The 17,540-nt window shown below is 39.8% G+C and overlaps 1 protein-coding gene across 1 annotated transcript in view; it reads left to right on the top strand.

The window, feature by feature from the left end:
* Positions 1-17,540, top strand: part of ndufa10 (NADH:ubiquinone oxidoreductase subunit A10) — a 90,611-nt gene that overhangs the window by 47,277 nt on the left and 25,794 nt on the right. Inside the window, exons 7-8 of the mRNA XM_059967104.1 lie at positions 4,828-4,882; positions 17,134-17,219. Of these exons, the coding sequence (XP_059823087.1) occupies positions 4,828-4,882; positions 17,134-17,219 (141 nt within the window). The remainder of the gene's footprint in view (positions 1-4,827; positions 4,883-17,133; positions 17,220-17,540) is intronic.

The raw sequence follows: 17,540 nt of genomic DNA on the forward strand, positions 1-17,540 counted from the left end.
AGATTGGAGAAGGTATTACCCAAAATTATTTCAGAAGATCAAACCGGTTTTATTAAAAATCGCTATTCTTTTTTTAACATTAGGAGATTGTTGAATATTGTTTATACTCCCTCACATGACACTTCAGAATGCGTGATTTCATTAGATGCGGAGAAAGCATTTGATAGAGTTGAATGGCCTTACTTATTTAATGATTTGGAGAAGTTTAATTTTAGTCCGATATTTATATCATGGATTAAATTGATTTATCATACTCCAGTAGCCTCAGTGTTTACCAATAATCAAAGATCTCCCTTTTCTCGCCTATTTCGGGGCGCTAGACAAGGATGTCCTCTTAGTCCATTACTATTTAACATTGCCTTAGAACCTTTGGCAATTGCCATCAGACAATTTTGGGTATTAATCGTGGGACAGACATTCATAAGTTATCTTTGTATGCTGATGATTTATTACTATTTATTTCTAACCCGGAGAAATCCATCCCAGCAGTTTTATCATTACTGGCTCAATTTAGTGAGTTTTCTGGGTATAAATTAAATCTTAATAAAAGTGAATTGTTTCCTTTGAATAAACAGGTCCCAATTTATGGAAACTTACCTTTTAAATTAGTTAATGATTCTTTTATTTATTTAGGGATCTAAATCACAAAAAACCATAAAGATTTATTTAGATTTAATTTTTTACCCTTAATTGATCCGATTAAAGGTTTGTTTACTAAGTGGTCACCATTATCTTTATCCCTAATAGGTAGGATTAATGCTATTAAGATGGTTATTTTACCTAAGTTTTTATATATTTTTCAAGCGATACCAATTTTTATTCCGAAATCTTTTTTTACTAATGTTGATTCAAAAATTTCTTCATATATATGGCAGAATAAAAATCCCAGGTTAGGTAAAATATATTTACAGAAGACAAAAATGGAAGGCGGGTTAGCATTACCTAATTTCAGATTTTATTATTGGGCAGTTAATATTAGATACTTGTTATGCTGGTTGAAAGATGGGGGTGGATCTTTCAGCCCTCGTTGGGTGAGTTTAGAAATTAAATCTGTATCAGCTTATGCTTTGGGTTCTATTTTAGGGACTTCTCTCCCTTTTGCTCTTTCTAAATTGCTGAAACGAATTGACAACCCGATAGTTAAACATACTTTATGTATATGGTTTCAATTTCGGAGATTTTTTGGGTTGACTCAATTCGTTTTAAATAGTCCTATTGTATCTAATTGTTTTTTCCATCCTTCCATTATAGATCAAGCTTATTCGGTTTGGAAAACTAAGGGATTACTAAGATTTTCTGATTTATTTTTGGACAATTGTTTTATGTCTTTTGAGCAATTATCCAACAAATATAACTTGCCTAGATTTCATTTTTTTAGATATTTACAGATTAGACATTTTTTAAGTTCTGTACTCTCTACGTTTTCAAATTTTGTGCCTTCAGATATCTTGGAGAGTTTATTTGAATTAGACCCTTTTCAAAAAGGGCTTATTTCAAAACTTTATAATATAATTATGAAGATACATTTAGAGCCCCTTTATAAGACCAAAAGGGATTGGGAAAGAGAGCTTAGCCTTATTATTTCTAGTGAGAATTGGGATAGAATTCTTCAATTAGTTAATACATCATCGATATGTGCCAAACATTCATTAATACAATTTAAGGTCGTACATAGGGCTCATATGTCCAAGGATAAATTAGCTCATTTTTACTCTCATATTAGTCCTATCTGTGATAGATGTCAATCTGAAATTGCGTCTTTAACTCATATGTTTTGGTCTTGTCCATTTTTGGAAAAATATTGGAAAGATATTTTTGATATTATTTCTGCGGTTTTGAATATTGATTTACAACCTCATCCTATTACTGCAATTTTTGGTTTACCAATGTTAGACTCACTGCATTTATCTTTTTCTGCCCGTCGAATGATTGCATTTTTAACTATGATGGCTAGAAGATCTATTTTGCTGAATTGGAAGGAAATTAATCCTCCCACTGTATTTAATTGGTTCTCTCAAACTATGTTATGTTTAAATTTAGAAAAAATTAGAAGTGGTGTTTTTGAGACTTCTATTAAATTTGAAAAGTTATGGAGACCATTTATTCAACATTTTCATATGATGTAATATGACCCTGTTCCAAGTTCATTTGATTTCCCAGCTTTTAGCTTATGTATGTTGAGAGGACCGGAGGTGACGGCATTGATGAATATTTATTCTTTTGAGATATTATAAACAGCCCCCTTTTTTTTCTCTCTTTTTTTTCTTTGCTTCCTTTTTCTTCTATATTAGTTATTAGTTGTTAGATTAGTAGATTAGCTAGTTTTGCATTATATATATTTTTTGTTTTTTTTCTTTATTTTTTCTGGGTTTTTTTATATCATATATTATGAAATATTTAGACTTACCATGTTCAAACATATATTGTATGGCTTATGTCTTGGTAAACTCATTTATATTGTAACTATTGTTTTATGTTTTTTTTCATATGTAATGGAATTTGTATGTTTGTAATTTCTTTATCAATATATCATTTGTAATCTGTCCGTATTACTAATAATAATAAAAAGATTTAGAAAGAAAGGAAGAGATTTTTGGATAGATCCATGGAGCTTAGAAATATAGAGGGCTATGGGTAAGCCTAGATAGTTCTAAGGTAAGGACATGTTTGACACAGCTTTGTGGGCCAAAGGGCTTGTATTGTGCTGTAGGCTTTTTAGGTTTCTATGTTTCTAATATCAAAAGCTTTCTCAGTGTTCCATCTGGAAAAAGCAATCCTGTGTTCCCAATTGCGAGTGTGTGGTGAACATGTTTGAATTTAAAGTGTGATCTTTCTGTACAAAGTAAAGAACCTAAATCCCACTCTCACTCCTCGCCAGGGCCTCTCTTGAGCAGCTAATGTTCAGTTCTCTCAGCTTTGTATTAATTTATTTATTGAGATGCAGCACAGAATAAGTCCTTTGGCTCTTTGAGCCTTGCTGCTTAGCAATCCCCAATTTAATCCTCGCCTAATTATTGGATAAATTACCAGTTAACCTACCAACCAGTCTTTGGACTATGGGAGAAAACCAGAGCATCCAGAGGAAACCCATGTGGTCACAGGGAGACCGTACAAACTCCTTACAGTCAGCAGCAGGAATCGAACCCGGGTTGGCTATACCGTGCTAACCGCTGTGCTAAAGTGCTGCCCTGTACCTGTAGCTTTCGATACTCATGCAACAGCAGTGAATTCCCTGACTTTTCACCATTGTAACTGCACCCAAAACTTATTTTGAATTTAGTATTCTAATTCTTTCATATTTGTTTCTATTTTGCCAGTGTTAATAGGCGGTGATTTTAAATACTTGCACATTTTGTGAAATGAATGTGCAAGCTGAGCTTTCCAGATGTAGAGCCTATTAACATGACCTTTCATTGTTTGTTTTTGTGACATTTAAGCTAAATGTCAAGCGGAATACTTCACAGAAATCTGCTCCTGTAACAAAATCAAACAAGTCAGACACTGATGCCTTTGTTCTGGAAAAAATGACGAGGGTTTTAAAAATGGCACCAATGATGATCCTATACTCTGTGTGGTGCTGATAGTTTGCATTTCTGTTTGAAGGCCTGTTTTAAATAAAATCCCACGACTGACTTTTACGAAAAAAATGGGTTCTTGTGTTCATAATTCTTAACATATTGAATGATTGCGCATATACATTGCTGTTTAAACAATGTTTATTTGCACATTTTGCCAAAGCAGCTTCCTTATGAAATACATTTTTTGTTTAAACTTAGTTTTCCAAATGTTCTTTTTATCCTGTATCCAATCTCTTGTCGTGAATTTGTTGCCATATGGTATTCCCATACCACACTTCTATCCCACAGCAATCAAGTAATTAGTACCTGATTCATTGTGGATGCTCGCCATTGAGAACTTTCACTGAAGTTCACATTAGTAAGTGGCAATAATAAGCCAGCTTAAATGTGAAAGAATAAAACTGCAGTAAAACACCAATAATCCACTGTCCCATTGTTCAGAATTTTGCTGATAGTTCAGCATCTGCTTCAGAAGTGAGCTAGAGTATGGACTGGACACTTAGAAGTCACTGTTCCCAGTGCCTGCTCTGGATATACCTCTTCGCTGGAAAATTCGTTAAACTGCTGTGTATCAACCAATTTTAAAAAAGTGACCTTTCATTGTTTGTTTTTTCATTGTTAGCATTTTCACGGTAGTAATTTCCAGTTTTGGGTAGTGGGGTGGAGATGCATCTCTATCTAAAGAGGTGCAAGGTGTTCCTTCCCTTCACTAACCTGCAGGTCAAAGTATAGCACTTGCTTAGCCCCCAATTGGGGTCACATGAAGTCATGAGAGCAGATAGTGGATGGTTGTATGAGCAGCTGGTGCATATCACAAGTTCTGGTTATGTGACCACAGTCAATGTCTGAAGAGTATTGATTATAGCTGGGGTCATCTGTTTGGAAAGACGCGTTCCAAAAGAAAGCCATGGCAAGCTACTTATACAAAATTTACCAAGAACAATAATGATCATAGATCATGATCGCCCACATAATACGACACAGCACACGATGATGATCTGGTATCACAGAAAATCTGTCAATGTTTGAAGGGGAGTGAAAAAAAGTTGAAGGCCAAGGGAATGGGCCTTTTCTGGAAATAATTAACATTTATGGATGTGACAGTTCCTGGTATTATCATGAAGATGCTTCATTTGCAGAAGCTGCTAATAGATTATGAATGGACTTATTTATTTTAAAAAGTCTCTAAAACACTGAATATCTGCAGCATGGCTATTCTAGGTCTAACAGTAATAACTTTGTTTTTCAGTGGGATATCTAATGTTTTGCAGTATGAAGCTACAGAGCTTCCTGATGAAGAACAGGTAAGAATAATTATAACAATTGCTAAACTTTCCTGTTACAGCTTTCTCTCTTGTTGCTCTGTTTTACTCATTGAGAAGTATTGCAACCTGGTTTTCTAGCGATGGAAATATGCTTGCATCAAAGTGGATAAAAAGAGAATCTTGTAGGCTTGAATCCTTGTGTTCTTCGGTCTGAAATCACTGGTGCTCAGCTGTTTCAGAATCACATTTAATATGAATTACAGTAAGTATAAAAGAAAAAAAAAAGTAGTGAGGTACTGTTCAGGGGTTCAACATTTATAAATCTGATGACAGAGGGGAAGAGGCTATTCTTGAATCAGTTGGTAAGTACCTTAAGGGTCCAGTACCACCTCCTTAATTGTAGCAATGAGAAGAGGGCATGTCTTGGGTGATGGGGGTCCTTAATGATGGATGGTGCCTTTTTAAGGCATCATTCCTTGAAGGTATCCTGGATGCTGTGGCAGCTAGTGCCAATGATAGAGCTGACTGAGTTTACAACTTTCAATAGCTTTGTAACGTTCTCCTTCGCATGTAACGAACGCCGAATTTAACGTCGAGATAAACCACAGTTAATAAGAACCAGATCGCAGTAAGATTAACCATTTACTGTTCACTCTTCACATTAACATATGGTGAAAACTGTTGATAAAACAATACAAGATTGATACAGTATTTGTTCCTTCCTTAATATCACATTTCAAGTGTAAATACTTGCAAAGGTGACTATAACTACATTACACTAAGGTGCAGTATACAGGGAGAGTTTACCTGCTCCATTGACTACTTTAAATACACTTCCATGCAAACTATCCGCGACTCTTTAACTAACGAAAGCATAAACATTATCTACCGTCGTTACTTCTAACAGGATCGGCATTAACATCTTAGTTCAATATATCGATTATCTATTAACTTACAGCGTTGCTCTCACTGTGATTTCTCATGCCTGCAAAACAACTTCTGCTCGGGTCTGCCTCGTGGTGAGCCTCCACCCTCGCGCTAATTTCAAACCGGTATTTTCCCACAAGACGCGGCGAAACCGGATGTGACGTCATCGCATGCCGATATATTTTACATGCAATGAATATACTTTAAACACTTCTAATTCTAACTAGAAAATACTATCGAATGAATTACTAAGCGGAAATATTATAAACTAAATAACTGTCGTAAAGACAGCACACTCCCCGCTTGACCTTCATAAGGTCACAATGAGCAGAGTACAAAACTTAGTCTCTTAATCAGTCATTGGGTAGAAGTAGAATAACTTCTGTAACTGGCCCTTGGTAAATTTTCACATCGCCTTGGTCGGTAGTCTTCAATTCGATCTTCCTGACATGTCCATCCCCGCTAGGGAATGTAGCAGTGATTCTGGCCGTTGGCCAGCTGTTGCGGGCGATTTGCTTGTCCCTGAGCAGGACTAAGTCTCCAACTTGAAGATTCCTGTGGGGTTCTGTCCACTTTTGTCTCTGTTGCAACAAAGGTAGATATTTTTGTCTCCAGCGAGGCCAGAACTGATTTGCCAGAGCCTGGACTTGTCTCCATTGCTTTGTGTACAAATTCTTGTCTGAGAAGTCTCCTGGTGGAGGAGGTGCTCCTGCCTTCTGCGTAAGGAGCGTTGATGGCGAAAGTATAAAGGGGTTTTCTGGGTCAGAAGACACAGGTAGGAATGATTGTGCGTTTATAATGGCTGTGACCTCTGCCATTAGGGTGCACAGTACCTCGTGGGCCAATCGGGTGCGTTGCTGCATCTCAGGTTTCCTTTTCCGGGTTTTCCGTAAGGCCGTGAACCGTTTGACTGCCTGCTCTTTGTTATCTGGTGAGCGCTGGCGTGGTTCTCTGAAAGGCAATGGGGCAACCCCATTATTTGCTTCATCTCTGAAGACCTTGGTGTCTTTGGGTTTTAAAGAAATGGTATCTTGAGCTGATTGTGCAAGTTTGTTTCCGTGCTCGGTTTGAATGAAAACTGACTGACCTAGCGTCTCGTCGGTTACTTTACGCTTGGTAATGTCTTGTTGTGCTTCTTTAGGGTACACCTCAGTGAGGCAGATCTTGGAACAAGAACGGCTTGACTGAGTTTGACCGCAAACTTCTGTACAGTTCGAGCTGACAATTGTTGTCCTGGAGTGAACCTCTCCCTCCCTGCCGTCCTGTTGTGGGGGTGAAGGAGCGTTGTCGGTTCTTTCATTCTTGACTTCATCACGGAGCTGTGAGGGTAAATTTCCTTCCTCGTATGGATGTGATGCAATCGTGACTCTCTGAGGTTCCTCGTAGCTGGGGAAGTTATCGAATACGTATGGAGAGGGGAGATGAGCCTGCCTGTCTATTTGAGATTGTACATAGTCGCTTGTGCGTTCCAGTCTGGTCCTTTCTAAAGTAGATCTTGCTTCGGTCAGATCACGCGACCCTTCAGCTTCTTCTATGTACTCTGCTTCCGCCATGGCAGCTTCTTCTTCTCTTTCTAGCTGCAGCACTTGCAACTCTGTCGATATTTTTGCCATTTCCAACTGGGTTTCGGCTTCTCGGGCGGCCGCTTTCCTTTGTCTGGCAGCCTTTTCTTTCTGGATTTTGGCTTCTCTGGCGGCCCTTTCTTTCTGGATTTCGGCTTCTCTGGCAGCTTCTTCTTCTCTTTCTAGCTGCAGCACTTGCAACTCTGTCGATATTTTTGCCATTTCCAACTGGGTTTCGGCTTCTCGGGCGGCCGCTTTCCTTTGTCTGGCGGCCTTTTCCTTCTGGATTTCGGCTTCTCTGGCGGCCCTTTCGGCTTCTCTGGCGGCCCTTTCTTTCTGGATTTCGGCTTCTCTGGCAGCCTTTTCTTTCTGGATTTCGGCTTCTCTGGCAGCCTTTTCTTTCTGGATTTCGGCTTCTCTGGTGGCCAGTTTCATTTTCAAAACTGCTTCTTGTCTGGCGTAACGCAGTCGCACCTTGGCGGCTTCTGCCTTGGCTCTTGCCTGGGTGGACTTACTTGATGTCGGTTTACCGCCCTTGTCGCTGGGCGGCGTCGACTTGATGCTGGTTCGAGCTGACATTGCAGCACTTGAAACACCTGATAATGTCGCTTTTTCACTGTAACGTTCTCCTTCGCGTGTAACGAACGCCGAATTTAACGTCGAGATAAACCACAGTTAATAAGAACCAGATCGCAGTAAGATTAACCATTTACTGTTCACTCTTCACATTAACATATGGTGAAAACTGTTGATAAAACAATACAAGATTGATACAGTATTTGTTCCTTCCTTAATATCACATTTCAAGTATAAATACTTGCAAAGGTGACTATAACTACATTACACTAAGGTGCAGTATACAGGGAGAGTTTACCTGCTCCATTGACTACTTTAAATACACTTCCATGCAAACTATCCGCGACTCTTTAACTAACGAAAGCATAAACATTATCTACCGTCGTTACTTCTAATAGGATCGGCATTAACATCTTAGTTCAATATATCGATTATCTATTAACTTACAGCATTGCTCTCACTGTGATTTCTCATGCCTGCAAAACAACTTCTGCTCGGGTCTGCCTCGTGGTGAGCCCCCACCCTCGCGCTAATTTCAAACCGGTATTTTCCCACAAGACGCGGCGAAACCGGATGTGACGTCATCGCATGCCGATATATTTTACATGCAATGAATATACTTTAAACACTTCTAATTCTAACTAGAAAATACTATCGAATGAATTACTAAGCGGAAATATTATAAACTAAATAACTGTCGTAAAGACAGCACAAGCTTATTCTGATCCCGTGCAGTGCCCCAGATCTTAGGTACTGAGGCCTCTTCCTTGGTGGTTGTAGGAGTTGACTCTGGGCCTGCAGGAAGTGGTTCTGATAGGTCTGAAAACTTTTCTTCTGGACATGTTGGCATCTCGAACAGTGCATGGCAAGCTGCTCAATCCACTGATTTACCGCAAGCCACTAGCCAAAGCTTCGAGTGAATGCTTTCATTTTGACCATGCCTAGGTGACCGACATGTAGCTCCTCCAGCATTTCAGCTCTCAGTTTGGATGTAACAACAATTTTCAATCCCCACATAAGGCAACCCTGTCAAGGGCAAGTTCGTCCCAGTGCTGGTAAAAATGGGGGATCTGAATTTTTAGCTGAACGTTCCAGCCACTTTGAGTGACCTTGTACACCTGAGTCTATGTGAGGGCTTTTCAGCTCTCCCTCTGAATAATCTATATCGTAATAGTGAGCCCTGTGATTTGCACTGGGGAGAATACATCAAGCACAATGTCCTCTTCGGTAAATTTTTCAGGTGTTTCCTTTTCCAAGGGTTAACGGGCCAATCTATCAGACTTTCCATAATTAGTTGTCCTCTTGAATTTGATCTTGTAATTGTCATCTCCAAGAAACAGAGCTCATCTCTGCATTCGTGCTGCTGCTGTTAGTGGTGCACCTTTCTGTGTACTGAAAATGGATGCCAGTGGTTGATGGTCAGTAATAAGGATAAACTCTTTCCAATAAGAGTACTGATTGAAACATTTTAAACCCCAGACCAGACTGAATGCCTTTCTGGCAATCTGTTCATACTTTCTTCTCTGGAGCAATAAGGGAATGTGATGCAAAGGCTATTGTGTGTTCCCTTCCATAACTCTTAACATGGGATGTGATTGCAGCTATATTATAAGGTGAAGCATAAAGGGCGACGTGCTTCCTAATGTGTCAGTACAGTGCCTGATGTCACCCTTTCCTTTGTCTTTTGGAAAGCTACTTCACTCTGCCATTTCTTCCTGATTCTTAGAAGTGAATTCAAGCGGTAGAGCACAGCAGCCAGGTTTGCCAGTAAACTACTATAGTAATTGACAAATCCTACAGAGGATCTCAGCCGTGACTCGTCCTTTGGCCTTGTCTGAATTTTGAATTTTCTCAGCGCTCGTGTGCAATCCCTGTGCCATCAGTATTGTGACCCCACAGAAATTGATGCTTGCTTGAAATAATTCACACTTGTTGCGTTAGCCTGTAATCTTCAAATCTTTAGAACATTGTTTTGAGATTTTTGGGGCTGATCCTCACTGGTAACAATGACGTCACCCAGGCAAAACCAAACGCCTGGGCAGCCTTGCAGCACCTGGTTCCTAGCTGTTTTGCCAAAGTGCAGGTGCAGATGTTGAACAATGAATAACAGTGGTGAAAGACTGGTGAAGTTCTGTGCCATGGTCAAAGGAGGGACCTACTTTCCTCACCATGAAATCCACAAATTGACATGGTGCTCACCCAATGGATACGACGAGAGCCAGATTCACCATTAAGTGATCAATGGTATGTGGAGCCAATCCTTGCAGGTTGTAAAGGTGAAGAGAGCAGCAGACACAGGATGATAGCAGTGATGAAACTCAGGCTGAGAAGCACTGGGACCAGAACACATGTACAAAAACGTTTTAATGTTGAAAAGCTCAAGGATGCTAATGTGAGATCTGCCTTCAGCATTCAGCTTGAGAACAGATTCCAGGCTTTGCAAGACCTTGAGAATGTGTCAGTAGACAAGATCAACACAACGTGGAACCAGATTGCCTTAGTCTTCAAAGAGAGCAGTGAGGCTTGTCTAAGATACGAAGCTGGAAAGAAGAACAAAGAATGGATACAGCAGGTAGCATGGACAGCGTTAGAAAAAATACAGAAAATTGAGACGAAAATGTTAGATGTATAATCAATATAAATAAAGGCGAAAACTTCATCTAGCATACACTGAAGCTAACAAGAAAGTGAAGAGACTTGTAAGGAAGGGTAAGAGAGTCTACATGGAAGTCCTTGCAGAGGAGGCCAAAGCAGCAGCCGGTTGAGGTGATCAGGGAAATATATACAAGATTTCAAAATTCGTATGCGGAACGTTCCAGGTCAGATAGAGTGTCCTGTGAGAAATAAGAACTGCTTGCTTTTGACAACTGAGAAAGAGCAAGTACAATGAACAGAGTATTTCAGAAAATCACAGAATAGACCACCACCAGAAGAAGAACCTGGCATACAAGAGGCAGTAGAGGATCTTGACATCAACTCAAATCCACCCAAGAAAGAAGAGATTGGTGCTGTGATTAAATCATTAAAGAACAGCGAAGCTCCAGGACGTGACAAGTTAAATGGCGAACTGTTCGAAGCTGAACCAAAAGTGGCAGCAGTCACCTTGCAACTACTTTTGAATGGGGGCAAGTACTCAAGAACTGGACAAAGGGAAGCTTTGTTAAAATCCCCAAGAAAGGAGTACTAACTTGATTGCAACAACTGACGTGGCTTCACACTTCTATCAGTGCCCTCACCAAGGTCATTGTCCAATGAATTACAGTTACTGTTGATGTGTGCTTGAGGAAAGAGCAGGCTGGCTTCAGGAGGAACCAGGCTGTGTTGTCTAGACCCCATATTACGTAGAGACAACTGTATGTGAATTTCATGGACTTTGAAAAGGCTTTTGATAACAGCCACATGGAGAAACTTTGGCAAATTCTCAGATCATGTGCTATCCTTCCAAAATTATTTAGCTTATCCAGAGTTTCTATGCTAATTTCACCTGCACAGCTTGAGCTTTGAAGTCAAGACAGGGGTCAGGCAAGACTGTATGATGTCGGCAATAATGTTTAACCTGGTAATTGACTGGGATTCGAGGCCAATACCAAAAGATGAGCAGGGAGGCTTTAGGTGGACTCTATTCTTGACTTTAGAAGACCGTGACTTTGTGGATGACCTCACATTACTATCACATACATACCAGCACATGCAAGAGTAAACTCAACACCTGGGTATCTTTGATGGACAGGTTGGCCTCAGCCAGAGAAAGACTGAGACTATGACCTCAAAGTAGAGTCTCCTCCTCCCATCAAGACATGTGGCATTGACTTGCCCAGCACTGACAGATTCACCTACTTGGGTGGCATCATTCAGCAGAATGGTGGGGCTAAGAACGATATCTAGTGCAGTCTCAGCAAAGCTGGAAACATTTCAGATCAATGAGCAACATATGGGGATTAACTAAGTATAGTATCCATACCAAGGAGAAGTTATACCAGGGCCGTGTTCTGTCCATACTCTTGTACGGGCCAGAATGTTGGCACATAACAGAGAATGACCTTGCCAAGCTGTTGTTATTCCACACCATGAGCCTCCAGAAGGTGCTCCGTATTTTCTGGCTAAGAAAGATCTCCAACCAAGCCCTACTCCTTCAGTGTCATCAAGAGAACATGGTCACAGTCATCATGAGGAAACATTGGAGATGGATTGGGCATGTGATGACAAGAGAGGCCAACCCCATCAGATAACACTTCACTGGACCCCTGAAGGGCAGAGGAAAAGTGAGAGACCAAAGACATCTTAGCACCATACCATAGAAGCATAAATGAGGACCCTGAACCACACCTGGGGCACAGTAGAGAAGATGGCCATGTACAGTCAGAGATGAAAGACCTTTAACACTGTCCTAAACTCCAGTGGCATGATGGACAGTAACTACATTGTTATTCATGTGCCAAGTCTTATGCAGCTGTGATGAAATCTATCATGCAATCATTACATTTGAAAATCTGAACTTTTGCTAGTAAGTTTTTATTAAACACAATGCAGCAATTGGCATTCCGGAAGATCATCGTTAAAGTGGCAAAAGGGGCAGATATAATGGGCATGTGAAGGGCAGAATGATTATTTGAAAGGTTAAACACGAGGAAATCTGCGGATGCTGGAAATTCAAACAACAACACAAATAAAATTGGAACACAGCAGGCCAGGCAGCATCTATAGGGAGAAGCGCTGTCAGTGTTTCGGGCTGACACCCTTCGTCAGGACTAACTGAAAGGAAAAGTAGTAAGAGATTTGAAAGTAGTGGGGGGGAGGGGGAAATGCGAAATGATAGGAGAAGACCGGAGGGGGTGGGATGAAGCTAAGAGCTGGAAAGGTGATTGGCAAAAGTGATACAGAGCTGGAGAAGGGAAAGGATCATAGGATGGGAGGCCTCAGGAGAAAGAAAGGAGGGTGGGGAGCACCAGAGGGAGATGGAGAACAGGCACACAACTAAATATGTCAGGGATGGGGTAAGAAGGGGAGGAGGGGCATTAACGGAAGTTAGAGAAGTCAATGTTCATGCCATCAGGTTGGAGGATAGATGGCCTCCTCGATTGTCAAAATGAATCCAAACTCAGGTTGGAGGAACAACACTTTATATACCAGCTGGGTAGCCTCCAACCTGATGGCATGAACATTGACTTCCCTAACTTCCGTTAATGCCCCTCCTCCCCTTCTTACCCCATCCGTGACATATTTAGTTGTTTGCCTGTTCCCCATCTCACTCTGGTGCTCCCCTCCCCCTTTCTTTCTCCCTAGGCCTCCCGTCCCATGATCCTTTCCCTTCTCCAGCTCTGTGTCACTTTCACCAATCACCTTTCCAGCTCTTAGCTTCATCCCACCCCCTCCGGTCTTCTATCATTTCGCATTTCCCCCTCCCCCCACTACTTCAAAATCTCTTAGTATCTTTCCTTTCAGTTAGTCCTGACGAAGGGTCTCGGCCCAAAACGTCGACAGCCCATTTGAAAGGTTATTCCATGTGGTTAAGTGTGAAATATTTAGGGGAAACTTGAGTACCATCTTCTCTCAGAGGGTGATATGAGTGGAACGAGTTGTCAGCAGAAGTAGTGGATGCAGGTTTGATTGCAACATTTTAGAGAAGTTTGGCTAAGTACATGGATGGGAGGTGTATGGAGGGCTATGTTCCAAGCACGGGTCAATGGGACTACGCAGAATAACAGTTTGGCAGTGAATGGGCTGAAGAGCCTGTTTCTGTACTACAGCGCTCTACGATTCTAACAATTTTATTTTGCCCACTGTCAAAAACAGGCCATCAGACTTCTACTTTTTCTTTAATAAACCAAGTGATAATATTTTGATTGAGGTACTATCATTTCAAATGTAAAACCAAATAATTTTAATTCTATTTTTTGACATTGGTAATTGTCAATAGAGACTCTGCAAACAGTTGTTTCTGTATTATCTAAAAGCATAAATCCTTCTTTCTCTACCACTGTGTTTGGTAAGAAAAGTTGTAATGATGAAATACAAAAACAGTTTTTTTTTCTTGGTGGCATTAGGCTTGTGGTTTTTGGTGATCACTGACATATGCCAAAAATAAAACTTCGTAAATTGTTTTCAGTAAGGCCAACTATTTTGAAAATGTGTACATACCCCATTTCAAGTACAAAATGTTTGTATTTCAATAAGTTTTACTCAAAACAATTTTATTGTTATACTCATTCACTTTGGAGAGCTAAAATTTGGAAGCATTGTTTTGCAAAAATTTCCATTTTAAGTGTTTGTTACTTACTTCAACAAATCCAAGTTGACATCGTTTTTTTAATTCCAGTATGAAAGCTATTAAGATCTATATTTCATCTTGATTTATTTCACTTAAGATAAAAAAAACTGCACTAGGCAAAGTCATTCAGCTTGTTTGATCTGTAAGTTGCTTTCTCTCCAAGAAGCAACTTCAGCAGTATACATTACAATGCCAAAAGCATTCCCTGCCAGAATAAATGAGTTGAAAAGCTTACCTAAGTCCTGTTTGCTTAATTTTAAGTGAATTTGACATTGCTAAAACCCATACATAAAAGTTAAAGTATTAAATTTATTACCAGAATACAAAGGAAATGGTCCACCCTATATACTTTTTGACCTCTTTCCCAAACAATTAAGGATATATTACTTCAACAGTATTAAGTTGATTGTGCAATTATGGTCGTGAGTGCTTTGTATTTTGAACTGTAACAAGAGAAACCCTGTTGTAATTTAAGGTATCCTTACCAGTGAGGTTTTTAAGATAAATTTTATTTTGTATTTTTCATTTTTTGTCATTTTTCTATTGTTTTAATTTTAGTACTGGCTGGCATCTAGCCACTTGTTCATTCTAGCACAGTCCAGGTGCAGAGTAAAGGCCCCTGAGCTACAGAGCTTAATCTCAGTCTCACAGGGGAGCCTTCTGCTTCATGATTATGATGCTGCTATCTCTCTTGCCAGCCCAAGAATAAACTCTACAAATGAAGCCGTCAGTTGTGCTTCAGTTCTGGAGTTGGAGCCCGATTTCAAAATCTTTGCCAAAATTGACTAAGCTCGTTTGTGATCAACCTTTGCAATTGTAGAAATAGGAAATTTAATCATACCAGGGATTTGAATCCAGGATCCAGATATGAAAATGAAATGCACATTCATATTTCTCAAATTATTCATTGTTCATCACCACAACATCTACTCTTAAAATGTAAGTTTTTAAATTTTTTATGCTATTGAGTTCCCTTATTGAAACTACTTTGAACAGCAGTGACCTTAATAGTCTGTTATAATATTAAACATCCAGGTAACACAGTTTTATTTCTTAGTTTCAGTGGGCTACTTCTAACTGTACTGTGTTTTGCTCTGGGTTAGCTTGGATAGAGTTGCCCTTCAGGCATTTAAAGATAGTTTCTTTCTGTCCCACCATACAGATCTCAAATTTAATTTCTCTGCACCATGGTGGTTTGTGTGTTAAGTGCAGTGCAGATATCATAGTTTCCATTCTCAATCCAGTGCGTTGACAGATGCACTTTTAAGCAGAGCCAGGCCATGGATTGCATGATCTCAAGTGCTTTACTTCATTGTTTAGGGTAGTAGCCAGCTCGGATATCATCTGCAGGCTGTTAGTGAACACTTTTGTTCTCCTCCTTTCAACCCCATCTTTGGACCACCATAGAAACTTTACAATTAAACAAGTTCTTTTACAGAATAGTGATCTCCCATCTTGTTTAAATATTTACACTAGAATACTACAGCACAGTACAGGCCCTTCAGCCCTCGATGTTGTGCCAACCCATTTAGTGAGCTGATTTCGAATGTAATGTGAAGCAGTAGAGACAAGACTATTGAATTGGTTTATTCTTGAAGAATATTGTATCTTGTGGTTATACTTGGACATTAAACTTTGTTTTGAAATTCTAAAACTGCAGTTGAAGAACCTCTGTGTTCAGTGTGTTTAACTAGTAAGTAGTACTGTTAAATGGAGAGTACAGTGTCCTTGAATCAGGGCTTATTAATGCCAATCAACAATCACCGATCAATAAGATGCCGCCTGACCTGCTGAGTTCCTCCAGCATTTTGTGTGTGTTGCTTTGGATTTCCAGCATCTACAGATTTTCTTGTGTTTGTGAGACTTGTAAATGAACCTGCAACTCAACTCAGAGTCTACAGTGGCACTCATTGGATTAGTTGCTTTGTTTGTTGCTTTCATTGGATGCATATATTGAGCAAGTCTTTTGATGGTAAGTTACAGTGCTAAGCCATGATGCTATGTCATTTCTAATAGAGTAGCTCAGACCAAGGATTGACTGTTTTTTAAAAAGTGGCAAGCTTGGAGAGATTTTGTGCATTATTCTTTGCATGAGTGGGAGATGTACAAGTCAGAATTTTCATCTGAGAAACTTTGGCTAAGCCACATTTGGGGTATTACATGCAGTTCTGTTCACCACATCACAGGAAGGATGTGGAAGCTTTAGAAAAGGGTGCAGAAAAGGATGTCGCCTGGATTAGAGAACATTAACAATAAGGAGCAATTGGACAAGCCTGGATTGTTTTCACTGGCGTGTCAAAAACTGAGGGGTGATCTGATGTATATAAAATTATGAGAGGCACAGATATTTGACATTTCCGCCCTGAGTAAAAGACTTGAGGGTAATGCTTTTAGGTGTGTCATGGGGAGGAGTTTAGAGGCAAGTTTTTTTACACAGTGATCGTTGTTTAGTATGCCCTGTCAGGAGAGAAGGTGGAAGCTGAAACAATAGCAATGTTTAAATGGCATTTAAACTGGCACATAATTAAGCATGGAAAGGAACAACAGACCTTGTGCAAATAGATGGGATTGGTTAGATTGGCATTATGGTTGGCACAAGCATAGTGGGCCGAAGGGCCTACGTCAGCGTTGTATACTCTAATGTATGTACAGTAAAATCCCACTAATTGCAGTGATGAATGGCAAGGTGTTCCTTTTCCTGATGTTGGTTGACTTATGGCTAGGGCACACTAACTGCTTGAACCTGTGAGCCTCTACTGCTGATGCTGCGTAAGTACAAATTGTTCCTGCGCCGAAGCTGATGCATTGTAGCAGTGGTTGAGCTTGTGTTTTGTTAGCACCAGACATAGCCTTCCAACTGAAGCTCCCTCCTCTAATAAGAATATTCTTGCTATTTTTCTCCATGTTCCATGAAGCTACCATGCTGCATCTGACTAGTACTACTGCTGTAATTACAGGTCATGGAAGACATCAGCATCTTGAAGTGGGATAAGGGACCATGGCTGGAGCAAAATAACGTTTCCTTCCATATACTCAGACAGCTGTGAGTACAGTGATCACATTTAATTGGAGTGGGAAACAGGCTTTTAAAATTATTTCCAACTCATTGTTCTCTGAAGAGTTCACCATCCTGTTTATAGATAAGTTGATGAAACTTTGATTACCTGAGAGCTATGTCACACTTGAAAAAAAATTTGGTGTTCTAATAGAGTCTGCATCTGAGATGTTCCCCCAGATTTTGTTTATTACAGATATTGAGACACGTGCTGTGCATTTACAACATGTCTTGTCTTTATATATATGTGTGTGTGTGTGTGTGTGTGTGTATATATATATATATATATATATATATAGAGAGAGAGAG

This window comes from Hypanus sabinus, chromosome 4 (assembly GCF_030144855.1).
Source record: "Hypanus sabinus isolate sHypSab1 chromosome 4, sHypSab1.hap1, whole genome shotgun sequence".
NCBI lineage: Eukaryota > Metazoa > Chordata > Chondrichthyes > Myliobatiformes > Dasyatidae > Hypanus > Hypanus sabinus.